At 34.3% G+C, this 12,811-nt stretch overlaps 2 protein-coding genes across 3 annotated transcripts in view; one reads left to right on the forward strand and one right to left on the reverse strand.

Annotated features, from left to right (window-relative positions):
- Positions 1 to 549: 549 nt before the first annotated feature.
- LOC135075095 (vitamin K epoxide reductase complex subunit 1-like protein 1) lies at positions 550 to 11,721 on the reverse strand. Of its 2 annotated transcripts, none has more exons than XM_063969431.1 (4): positions 11,623 to 11,721; positions 4,074 to 4,269; positions 3,407 to 3,504; positions 550 to 1,198 (listed from the first exon to the last, which is right to left on the reverse strand). In XM_063969431.1, the coding sequence occupies exons 2-4, from the start codon at positions 4,238 to 4,240 to the stop codon at positions 996 to 998; spliced, it is 468 nt and encodes a 155-aa protein (XP_063825501.1). In that variant the 5' UTR covers positions 4,241 to 4,269; positions 11,623 to 11,721; the 3' UTR covers positions 550 to 995. The 2 variants fall into 2 exon arrangements, with proteins under 2 accessions (XP_063825501.1, XP_063825502.1); XM_063969432.1 differs by lacking the exon at positions 11,623 to 11,721 and adding an exon at positions 8,196 to 8,282.
- Positions 11,722 to 11,785: 64 nt separating this feature from the next.
- LOC135075426 (proline-rich protein 36-like) overlaps positions 11,786 to 12,811 on the forward strand; it is a 71,160-nt gene continuing 70,134 nt past the window's right edge. The window contains exon 1 of the mRNA XM_063969868.1: positions 11,786 to 12,424. Coding sequence (XP_063825938.1) covers positions 12,185 to 12,424 — 240 coding nt within the window. The 5' untranslated portion in view covers positions 11,786 to 12,184. The remainder of the gene's footprint in view (positions 12,425 to 12,811) is intronic.

Below are 12,811 nucleotides of genomic sequence, written 5' to 3' on the forward strand. Positions count from 1 at the left end.
GACATCTATCAGAGTAATAAATAAACTTGTTGTTTGATTTCAAAGATAGATGGCGCTACCTATTATATTAGTTTCAAAAACCGTCGCTAGATGGCAGCACACTGAACTTTTTAATATTTCATAGGAGTATTTCTAACAATCTCTCCCAGTAATTTCACTGGTATTCAACCTAAACGATACACACAACACTTATCACATTTTGAAAGAAAGAAAGAAAAAAGTTTGTTGTTGTTGTTTTATTTCTATGATTTTAATAGATTTTAATATAATAAAAAAAAAATTTAAAAAAAATGTTTATTCCCAATAAATCTTAATACAAAATATTCTTATAACTAGCGGCTTCTGCACTAAGCATAGCTTGTATCGCAGTAGCCTTTTTAAGTTTTTACATATGTATTGATATCTTTACTTTGAGGTCTGGGAACACAAATTCAGGTAATTTATTACTGTAGTATGTCAGTACTTAGGGTACACAGACAAACTCGAAAAATTTCATTCCTGTTATTAGTTTCATTTAAGAATCTGGTTATCATAATAAAACTCATCGTGGCACCAACAACAAAATATTTATTTAACAAAGATAGATTTAATAATTTCAATCATATAAACTTAAAAAAATATACCCCATGAGTTCGTAAATAAAGGCGCGTGCGCACGGGTGACTTTTTTGTCGCCAAGGCAGTATTCTGTGTTATCCGTGATACATAGTATAATAAATTATTAACTGTTTCTTTTAAACATTTTTAAAGATAAAAATAGAGACATACCTACTGCCAGAGTGACAAAAATCACCCGCGCGCGCCATAATTTTTGTGACATAAAAATCTATAAAACTAGCATAAGTGTAGGAGGTAGATAAATTCAGAAAATTTTTTTAACCCGTTTTAGCTACCGTAAAAAATATATAAAAATGAGTACCGCTTTAAGACACCAATTTATTCATAAATGCAATTTTATATTATTATTTTACAATTTTAAGTTTAATGCATCTTTGTTTACTTATTTTTAACAGTTAGAAATTTGTTTTTCTTGTAAACAAATGAGAACAACATGGCATTGATAAAATAAGTCGACACACAAACGATGCAGAAATCGTGGAGGACAAAGGCAAGCAGATACGCCAAGTACACACTCGATAAACACGATGCGAAAGCCAATAGAAGTTGCAACCGGGCCACTCCTACATGATCGTAAGTACCTGAAACAAACAAACTTTTGCGTTGGAATATGCATTAAGCAATTTATCTTCTATCTGTGCCCGTAACTTCGTGCGAGTGGAAATCATTTTACCAGTTAAGTGGTCTAGTCCACCGATACCTAGTATCTATTTCAGACTACATCCAGTATAGGTCAAGCTACATCTAGCTAGGATCTCTATTTATCTGACACTTTATGACACTAATTTGTTCCTTAAACAGTCATTAATTAATTACATTATGCTGTTAGAGCTCTTATGAAGCAATTGCTAAATTAACCAGAAGCACTTTATAAATGTCAATAATGTATCTCGTTAACTATCAACAAAATAACTAGGTTAAACAAAGCTCCGCTGTTAACAAACGCTGGAAATATCGATATGAGGTATCGGGATTAAATTATGAAACTAAATATTGAACGGATTATGAACCGTCGAGTTACAGAGCGGATCAAACGGCGGTTGCGGCTTATTTCAATATCGGACTGAAATAACACAATGGCCACTAACAATCCGAACCGTTTACGAGCGTGTTCCATGGAATTAACATTTTAGCGGAGCAATAAAAGATCACGCAAACCTTCTGCATATTCTAAACAGCGAACGTTTTATTGGAATCAAATGTTATTACAACTTTAAAGACCATATAAAGACAATAAATGCTGTTATTTTGTTGTAGTGCATAAATAAAAAAATTAAAACAGGTGTACCATAATTTAGATTTTATTTAAGCTATGCGTCTTTTTAACGACTCCCGTTAATAAGTATCTACTTAGATACAATTATTTTATAGAAGTATATATACTATCGGGTCTAAATAATTACGAACACGAATAATTTTACAAATACTTGCAAATTAAAAAACACATTACGTCATTCGGAGATGTTGTAATACACGAGAAAACAAAGTAAGCAACTGTACAATTTGCAAATAGAATCGAACTTGTAAATTACATTCACATGTTTGAATCGTACCGACATTTCGCACTTCTCAAGAGTACAAATGTTAGCCTATTACGATAACAGTTATTCAGCTCGTGAGCTACCAAATAAGCGTAGAGGTGTAAAGCTATAGGAGTTTCGCAATATTTTTCTCGTGGTGCAGTCACGACGGCCACGACTCGCAATGATGTGCGAATTGCAATTTAGAAACTAGGGTTGCTTTCACGGCAACTAGGTACTTAGGTAGTACATAGTTATTTTCTTTAAATACTTAGGTACCTTTTCCATTATCAAGTAATTCTAAGTGTGCTTAAAGTCTGAAACTAGGTTAAATAAGTCATCGTAACACAAAAGATAATTTAATTTACCATCTAACTCTACATTTTGAGAAATCTTCCTCAAAGGATTTATACATAACTCTTTCTTGCTGTTTGACGAACGACGTACTACTTACCGCAGTTGTCTAGAAACTTATGCAGCTGTAGAAACTAAACTTTTCGAAGTGCTTGCAGTTAAAAAGTTTTGTACCTTACTCAGAAGGCAGCCAGTATTTTTTATTAGAGTGCGTCTTAATAATAACTGCACAGATGGAATTTTTGATTCCTTCTTTTGTGTATTTTTTTGTTTTTGTACATATTTTATACCTTTTAATATTAAATTTTGATATTGCTTGCATACTATTGTAACAGCCCTAAGAGTGCGGTGTGCAGTAATGCGGTGTCGTTTATTGGCATTGCAATTTGTAATCGCCTTTATAAGACACATAGTAAAGGATAATCTCTTACTAAATTCGCGGCAAAATTGAAGAACATGCCTAATTTACATGATTATATTATTATTAAGTCTTAAAACACATTCGTAATAATATCATTTTAACATTCGTGTAAGTAAACACATGAAACATACTTTTAAGTGTTTATGACTCGAAGTTTTGTTTTTTATCAGAAAAATAATAATAGATAAGGTATGTGTAACTTTTTTAAATAAATATAGTTATGCAATGCAACTGTTATCTCGTTGCAGCAATAATAATATGTTTGCAGAATTCCTATTCTTAACTCTACCTACTATCAAATTCGTTCAATGCAGCCGATTTATCTAAAGCATTGCATAGGGACTTCCATGTATTTAAGTTGTATAGGTAGGTACCTAGTCTTCTTTATTTCTCTTTGTTTTTAGACCTTACATTATTTTTAGATCTTATTTTACTATAAATATAGAACTTACTTTGTAACATAGACTTATTTCAAAATCAACAAACCAACTCACCTAAGAATATCATCAGACAATAGAACATTATTCCGTAAATGCAATTCGGTACTTCCAACGCAGACTCTTTTGGAATGATCCCAAATCCCTTGGAATACCTGCGAAAAAAAATAAGCCGAATACAAAGAGCCCAGTAGATTAAAACTCATAACCGAGCTGTAAAGGTTTTTTAAAAAAGGTGTTGCTCCCATCTACAAAACCGTACAAAATACTCGTAGTAACAACTTCTGGGCCACAAAATTAATATTTATGAACTTATTCTTGTACTAAATTCAAACGAACTAAAGCAATTTTAAGACGAAACGTTTGCGGGAGCCAAAAATCCTTGTACCTACACGTAGTAATATCAGAGTTCTATACAACAGTTGTTTAAAATGTAAATTAACGTCTGTATTAAATTTTCTTTCACAACTTAGAGCAGACTTTTTTGGAGCGAGCTTATGAAGGCAGGATTACATAATCCATAAAGGCTTGCAGTGTTTGCCTTTGAAATGCATATTTTATGAGGAAAGCTGGCGCGAACAATATCTGCATGAAGTGACTCTTTATCGAGTTTCAGGTAAAATGTAGAGTCATCTCTTGATAAGTTTTGTTATACTTTTTGTTTGAATAGGCGGTTTTACAGTAAAATTTAGACGATTTACTTAGTTCTTATTTAAATACTAACTCTGAAGTCAAGACTCTGGAACAGCTGGCATACTCCGAGAAGTCACACATGGCTTTGTACCCAGGCCGGGCCTCGGCTGCCATCTCTACATAGAGGGCGTAGGTAGACACCAGCACGCCCATGATCCCTGCTGCTATGATAGCTCGGCTGTAACCCTTAGTCGACATCTTAAAGTATTTTCCAAATATGAGGCAACCTGAAATTAAAGAATATTATTAATAAAAGCTCTGTTAACTCACATTATGCATCTTCATCATCAGAACAGAGCAGCATTTCCTACCTAGCAGGGATAGCATGTAAAGAACTCGTAATATCAAAAGAATCAAACATTTAATTACACATAAATAAAAAGCACTGTAATCTGCAATGTAATTAAGTCAGCGGTAATTGTTTAAGAATCTACAGCGAGCAGCGATTTTAAGTTTTCATTCTACCACGTTCTTATTTAATTATTATTGAGACATTTTTCTCATGAAAGCTTCGGTCGGTTTTCCATCCTTTGTTAAATAAATTTTCTCGTTTAGTCTAGAAGTTTGTTTTTGTTCGAGTAAATACTTATATTCTTCATTTGATACTTAACATTCAACTTAACACTTAATACTTAGGCAAAGCGCAATTAATACAAAGGCTTAGCAAAGCGCATTCGCATTTATGAATAATTAGATAGATTTAGATTCAATAAATAAAGTTGTGAGTCCGTAAACTCACTCAATAAAGCTCTTGCTTGTATCAGCACTTATAATATGTATTTACGACGAAGTACTCTAACTTATAACAAATCGATAACGATCGAGTAAGTAATAGAGCTTCCAAAGCAGATTTAAACTGAATCCGACATGATTGCCCTTTCGAATGGAAGCTTCTCGGAAACATGCATGCAATGTATGCTTACGAGTTATGACTTTATTTATACTGAAACGCCACTTACAGCAATAATCCTAAGCTTAGAGCGAGCTTAATATCTGTATATTGCGTTGGTTGAATGTGAAAATGGTATAAGAGATTATAAAAAAAAAAAACCGACTCCAAAAAACTAACACTAAAAAGTAGAAAAATAATTACCTACTAATTACTTATTTATTAGGACGAATTAATATTTATGTTATACCATGATTGATACTTCTGGAGTCGGTGCCAAGATTATGAAACGTGTGAATTTTGCCTGCACCGACTCCAAAAGTATCAATCATGGTATAACATAAATATTAATTCGTCCTAATAAATAAGTAATTAGTAGGTAATTATTTTTCTACTTTTTAGTGTTAGTTTTTTGGAGTCGGTTTTATTTTTTTTTATAAAAATTAACTTATTTCTTGCTTTTTAGTTAACTAATTATTACCTTGATGTTACCACTGAAGGTAGGCAGTACATTGAGACTATATTCTTAATGTCAAGTGTAAAATAATATTCCCTAAAAAATACAGGTTATCATATCGGCAACCTAAAAAGACCTTAAACCGTCAGCCTACCTTAAAAACATGAAATAATACCACTGTGGGTCTAATTGTACCTATACTATTTAAAAAAATATCCTCCAACTCCTAAGCGTTAAGGAGTTGTACCTACCATGACCAGTTCATCATGATGAGATGATGACTATCTGATGCAAACACTTGAATAAATTTAGAAACTATAGTTATCTATAAAATTAAAAGAATTATCCTCCAACTCCCAAGCATTAAGGAGTTGTACCTTCTATCATCAGCTCATCAATATGAGATGATGATTTCCAGGAGCAAATACTTGAATAAATTAAGAAAAAGTTTGAAAAACGATATACGTGCCTATAAAATTTGAGGGTTGCCCTCGATTTCCCTAGGATCCCATCATCAGATCCTGACTTGGTGACAATGGGACCACCTCAGAAGTGTACCCTATCGAACAAAAAAAGAATTTTGAAAATCGGTCCACAATTGACGGAGTAATCGGTGAACATACATAGAAAAAAAAACAAACATACATACAGTCGAACATATAACCTCCTCCTTTTTTGAAGTCGGTTAAAAATCTGCCAACTACTTCATCATAATCATAACTTATCGTTAATATTAAAAAGTGTCTGGTCACCGATGAAGTCCGCGTTTGTTTGTGAAAAGGCTGCTATACAAGTGTAATCAGTATTAGTTAGCTTTCCCAGTTTTCCCGGTACTAAAAGTAAGTAGAGCGTCTGTGTTATTATTTTAGTTTTCTATTCCATTATTAAATATTACGTTTCCGCTATGTCAATTTGTTTTGACTAACATCCACATGTAGTGCAGTACAAAAATAAAAAAATCCCTTAGGAATGTTTTATCCGAGATAATTATAATTCCAGTGCTTTTGTATTCAGAATATTTCAGAACCAAGGTGTGTGCTTCTTTTTGACGTTTTTGGTTCTGTACGCCAAATTTTTGTCCTTTGCTGCATTTTTTAATCATTCTACCTAACTCCATAATATTGTAAAAAATAATGTTATCGTAATTAATACATATCATACATTAATTGTGTCCACCGCCTAGCTAGAGGCGTAAAATATTGTCGATACTGCTTTAAATAATATTATTATGATAATTACCTTTCATACTAAAGACCATAATTATGGGATACGTAGGTACTGCTACTATTTTTATAAAGTTTCTGTGGATGTACCTACCTATCTCTAATGAGCCACGTACGTATTTAATAGGGGAATCCTATGAAATCTAGATCTAATGACTTGCCTACATAATAGTTTTTCGACACTTTTAAGCTATGTGTGTGTACCATATTATAATTGTTAAAGGCAAGTAGATTACTTAATTCGACAATGGATCACGCTTATACAACATTGTAGAGTAGGATATAACAAAGGATTTCATAATAATCAACTACCTTTACTGTAAAACACCACCTTGTAGAGATAGCAAACAAATATGTACCAAATTACCAAACGTAAATGACTTTCAATATTAAATTATTACGAAATTGCTCATGGATATTACAACGCGATTAATTATGCATTACCTACTAATTAAAACATCGAAATGGAATTATTGTGAATATTGGAAAATTAACGCGCAGTAAACAGAATTCACACAAAGCTCGTCAATTTACATTTAAAACGTTCGGACATTCAATTTAAGTTAATAATGATTTTACAGCGCTAGCCAGATATTGTTTATTAATTTCTGTTGACACTGCTTTTACACGATCCGTCCAAATGGAATTTACTGCACAATTAATGAATTCTCTGCTTCGTGGTTTATTAAAAACAATACATCGGCAGATAGTTAATAAAGCTTATTACTGGAAAGAGATGTTGACAAATGACTGTTTCATTGGTATTTATTGATTATAGATGCAGTAAATAACGATTGTTTATGAAACTTGATGCCAGCATTTTTGTTATTCAGTTCTAATCCACAAATTATAACATGATAAATCTTATTTTCAAATCACTTCGCACGCTCTCTCTATAAATCAATTTTATTTTGAAGGGGAGCCGTACGTTCGTAGACAGCCCACAAAGAAAAAAAAGTATAAAAAGTCGCTCAGCGGTGCCTACCTACTTCGTTACCCACCCCTTCGTGTACACTCGGCATTTGCTGTTTAAAATTAAAAAGAAAACAAACAGCTACTTAGCTCGCGGTCTCCGTTTTATTAGCACATGCCAGTAAAAATAATCGTATTAGCACTCGACGCCGTCCAAACATTGCAATGCACTAATAGGGTACTATTATACTTATGGTAGTTTTGTTTATGACCGTAACTTTAATAAAGCTTACTTTTATTAGCTTTTGACCGGCGTGGTCCCACCAATTTTGGTTTTGCTTCATAATAAAAATTCTTGAGACATTTGGGAAAAGTTTCTTGCCTATAAGGATATAAGCGTTAATTAAGAATTTTAATTTTATAAATAATTCAGAAATAATTATAGTCCTTAAAACTAAAACCGAAAGAAAAAAAAAGACAAAAAGCCCTACGGCAGAATAAATTAAATTAGATTGTGCAGTAAGTTCTTTACATACGAGTAACTAGGCACTTATTAAATGGAAACGTGGTAACTGTAATCGTGCTTTTATCGGTCGGAAATTTTAATTAAGTACAAAGCTGCTTACACATACTTTATAATATTATTACACTTAAAAGTAATAAACATCTCACCTTTAACACCGTGTGGAACTTATTGATAAAATAAATGCTGAGTGATACGCGGAACGCGTCTATTGATTAATTACTTTAACGCTGATAAGAACTTAATCACCGTAAAGGTGGTGCACACACACGTTTATTCTGGAAGATTCTGCGCTCTACTGATCTTATTTGTCCTCTCGTCCTACGCAGATTTTACCGAATTATTTATTCATGATCGATAGCTAAGAGATAAGTGAGATGGTGGAAAGATGTGTTCATGAGTTCACCACATTAGTCTAAGTCACTGCACCTGTTTGTAAATTTTCATACAAAATAAAGGATGATGGGCACAAATGTATGGAAAGTGGTACCCGCTCCAATAGCCATAACCAATATATATTTTAAAAGGCCTTTAGATGTAGGAAAATGTCTGCTATGGGGCCAGTTCTAATTCACGTTTTGAAAGCAGTAATTCCACTAAGTATTATAATGAAAGTATAACACAATCATCCATGTATACGAGTATGTATTATGACTACAATCTATTAATATAACTAAAAGAAGCATTGAAAAGGAAAGGATTATCTACGATGAACTACCCGAGCTATTAGCCCTTTATTCGCTTTCATCATCATCATCATGATCATTTTAGCCATAGGACGTCCAGTTGAACATAGGCCTCCCCCAATGATTTCCACAATGGCCGGTTGGTGGCGGCCTGCATCCAGCGCCATCCCGCTACCTTTATGAGGTCGTCGGTCCATCTTGTGGGTGGACTTATTGGGTCTTGTGGGTTTATTCGCTTTAGCAACCCATAATAAAACTATTAAGAAGTAATAAAACTTTAACCCCTTTATTAATAAAAGTTACACCCTAGTTGAACTCTGGCTTTAATTGTCATTTGGTATGGAAATGTCATTTTAATCCAAGGTTCTTCCTAGGTGTAACTTTTTATTAATAAGGGGGTTGTACTTCTTTAAATAAAAATATTTATTTCACAATTATCCCCATCAATAATTATAGAGTTAAGGAAGGATGCTGGAGCAGTAAACCCTTCCAGCCTCGCATAACCTAAGTACCATACGATGGACACTATTGATACTTCTTCTTCTTCTTCCTCGGTCCCTCACTGATGAGGATCGCGACCACAGATAGTGTTCATAAGCTGTGTGGACCGCACGATGCAAACTCCCGCCCACCGTCTTCCTCACCGTGTCCGACCATCTCGTCGGTGCCCTGCCCCGAGCGCGTCCCCCTTCATACTGTATGATACTTAGGTTACACAAAAAGTATCTTTATCTTCGAACGCAACCAGATCTGAGGCTGGTGGCCATAGTAAATGTTGTTCGTCTTGGTAAGACCTTTCAAATGACACTACAAACATAACTATTGGAGCCGGGTACCATTCTGCAAAAAAGTATGTATATCTTCGTACACAACCAGATCTGAGCTTGGTGGTCATAGTAAAAGTTGTTCATCTTGGTAAGACCTTTCAAACGATACTAGACACATATCTATTGGAGCCGGGTACCATTTTGCCCATTGTCCTTTTATAAAATCCGATTTGTATGAAAATTAAAATAATTAAAATGAAGATATCAATTTTCTGACTTCACCATACCATTTATATGCCCATGTTAACATGGGCTAGTGTCGGCTCATATACCCATTTACCCAACACCCAGTAGAGTTCGTTCCTGTTCGTCATGCAACTCTTTAAAATAAATCTTCTGAATTTTAATTTTGTATCATTTGAAAACCTGACTTTATTATTTTATAAAAAATAGAAAAACCCTTAATAAACTAGTTAGTTTATTTATACATTCAGTAATGGAAGTTCAGTAATTAAATATCAGCTTTGGTTCGTTCTTTTCATTCAATTAAATGATATCCACTGCTGGACAAAGGCCTCCCCCAAGAATTTCCACAACGATCGGTCCTTGACTTACTTACCATTGGCGTATGTAGGGTTATTTGCCCCTGACATGCCATATCACGGGGGGAGGGGAGTGTGACTAGTATCATCATAGCTCATGAGTGAGTTGAGTGTCAAGATCAACTATCATCTTCGAATCAGTAGCCCAACATCCTGGAGGGGGCACCAGACCATTCTTGGGGGGGCTGTGCCCACCCGGACCCCTGGTAAATACGCGCATGTGACTTATTATATTTATTTATTTGTTATTATAATAAATAAATACCTACCTAATAAATATTTTTGGGCAATATTTTCATCTAGCCCCAAGGTAGCAATTAATTTGCTTGTGTTATGGGTGCTAGCTCAACGGATAGGTATACTACTTAATGTACTTTTTTAAATACATACTTATTTTAAATAGACACCCAGACCCGTCACAGAAATTAAAATTCATCATTTCAATTTTGCCCGACCGGGAATAGAACCCGGGACCTCTTAGCATAATAGTCAGTTTCTAACCACTACAGCAAACAGTCGACTTTATTATTATTATGAACGCATGTGAATTCAAAATTCGTTCCGTACTTTTGCGTGATAGAATAACAAACAGTCGCACATAAATTAGCGCCAAATTAAGCAGAAATTAATTAAATCTCTCTATTATACCTACCACATGAGCTGAGCAAAGCATGATTTGGTAAAAAATTAGGTACAGCACACGAGATGTGCTGTATAAGGTACCTATATGTTAAGTAAAATTAATATGAAACTAGACTTAAGTTAATCAAACTAATTAATGCCCAATTATTTCAAACATTTCCTATGTTTAAATTATGTTACATAACATCCAGTCTAATCTGTGTCATTAAGTAAGGTACCTATGTACTACGTGGTATTTAATTATGCGTAATTAAATATTATTTATCTTCCTTGCAATGAACTTGTGTGTGTAACTTACATATAGGTACATACTTTTTAAAATATTTTTTAGAAACATTATTATGTCCATCCATTTAATAATAGCTGTGCCTACATTGGTAATTTAATTATTATATCAATCAATAATGACGATGACTGTATTGATATGATTTGATTCCGCTAGAAGTTAAATTTTTGTGACCCACTGATTCAAGAGTGAAATTACCTAAATATTAAACACATGAACGTATCTACATACTTCAACAATTAAATTTTAAAATAATTGAACGCAACTTTATACTAAATGTCAGATTCAATCCGTTCAAACTTCATTTCTTAAAAATCAAAATGCTCTTTTCTGTAATTTTTGATGCACTGTGTCATTTTTCGTACTCGCAGTGTACTGTGACACCAACGAACACAGGCGCAGCTGGAAAACATACTTTATAACGAGAACAAAGTCATCACAATACGGTGCCAACATAAGAATTTAAACTCAGCAATATCTCTAAAACAATTTTATTTTTCTTAAAATACAAGTACTTTACTTATTTTAATTAAATGCACGATATTTTAATACTTTAATGAAGTTATTTTACTTTAAATAAAAAATCTACTTACCTAAATAAAACTACGGGCAATCCTGAATTGAACGATGATAAAACGAGACGGCGTTATTTGTTAGAGCAGTAAGAGCGAGCGCCACATTGCCAATGACGCCCCATATCGCGGAATGTAGGTTTCGTTGTGTTGGTAGCACTGGTTTAGTTCACCATCGCGACCGCAACGTAGCGTTAGCGTCGTGCAACACCTTTCATTGTATTGACTATTGACTGATTCTGAACACTGAGAATAATGTATAAAGTTAATTTATCATATTATTGCCTTAGTTCTTGTTGAAATCTATCTTACTATGTTTTAGTTTAAGTGTAATCATGCCTCCGTTTACGAGAATGTGAAAGAAGACAGCCAGTCGGGTGCTACGCGGCCATTTTACTTGCAATGCGGCAACGGTGTACGATCCGCCATTGGAAACGGCCTGTGTCTTTTTCTGTGTGCAAGATTTTTATTTTGTCGAATATCGTGGCATAGAAACAACGGATAACCATGTGTGATAAAAGTGTTGTGCGGACTTTTGTGTAGTGAAGCACGGTGGTCGGGTGATTCGAATAATGTGCGAACGATGGAAAACGAAGTGAAGCAGCGCAATCAGAGAAATAGGCGAAGGGAGCGGGCACAGCGCATGCAAGCACAGCGAGAGAGCAAAGTTAAGGATGGGGACAGTGGCGAGGACGAGTCTCCGGCGAGAGAGAAGCCGCCTCGTCCTCCGGCCAGGCGGAAGAAGTCGCGGGAGCCGCTGGGAGAAGAGGATATCATTGATGGTTTCGCCATAATGGCATTTCGCACCTACGAAGATCTAGAGGTGAGCAGTAACCGTAGCACTACCAGCATGCAGTTATTTAAACGATTATTATTACATTGTAGACCGTATTACCACATCCCATAAACTATGTTGTTTACAATATCCTATGTGTAGTCCCGTTGAACGGCATCAATATCAGACTCATTTAAGAAAAAACGGGAAAGATTATGTTCATTATAATTATGCACCATTCAAGCCAAGGTTATTTCGAAACGAAATCCGAGGAGTAGGTGTTATTACTTTACTGCACAGCATGTTACATAGTACCTAGTACGGTAAACGTACATAACTTACTAATACCTAATTAGATTCTATGAATTATAGTGCTTTCATATATTTAATTACGCTTTGAAGTTAGTTTCTTCTTTACTTAATACCTACTCATTA

The sequence above is a fragment of the Ostrinia nubilalis genome, chromosome 10 (assembly GCF_963855985.1).
Source record: "Ostrinia nubilalis chromosome 10, ilOstNubi1.1, whole genome shotgun sequence".
In the NCBI taxonomy this organism is placed as follows: Eukaryota; Metazoa; Arthropoda; class Insecta; order Lepidoptera; family Crambidae; genus Ostrinia; species Ostrinia nubilalis.

What these genes read in the sequence shown, in the direction of transcription:
- LOC135075095 (XM_063969431.1), bottom strand. Translation starts at nt 4,240, where the DNA reads ATGTCGACTAAGGGTTACAGCCGAGCTATCATAGCAGCAGGGATCATG. An exon ending in TCCAGAGTCTTGACTTCAGA is followed by an intron (nt 3,505 to 4,073) that starts GTTAGTATTTAA and finishes TTTTTTTCGCAG; the next exon opens with GTATTCCAAGGGATTTGGGA. An exon ending in TTGTCTGATGATATTCTTAG is followed by an intron (nt 1,199 to 3,406) that starts GTGAGTTGGTTT and finishes TGTTTGTTTCAG; the next exon opens with GTACTTACGATCATGTAGGA.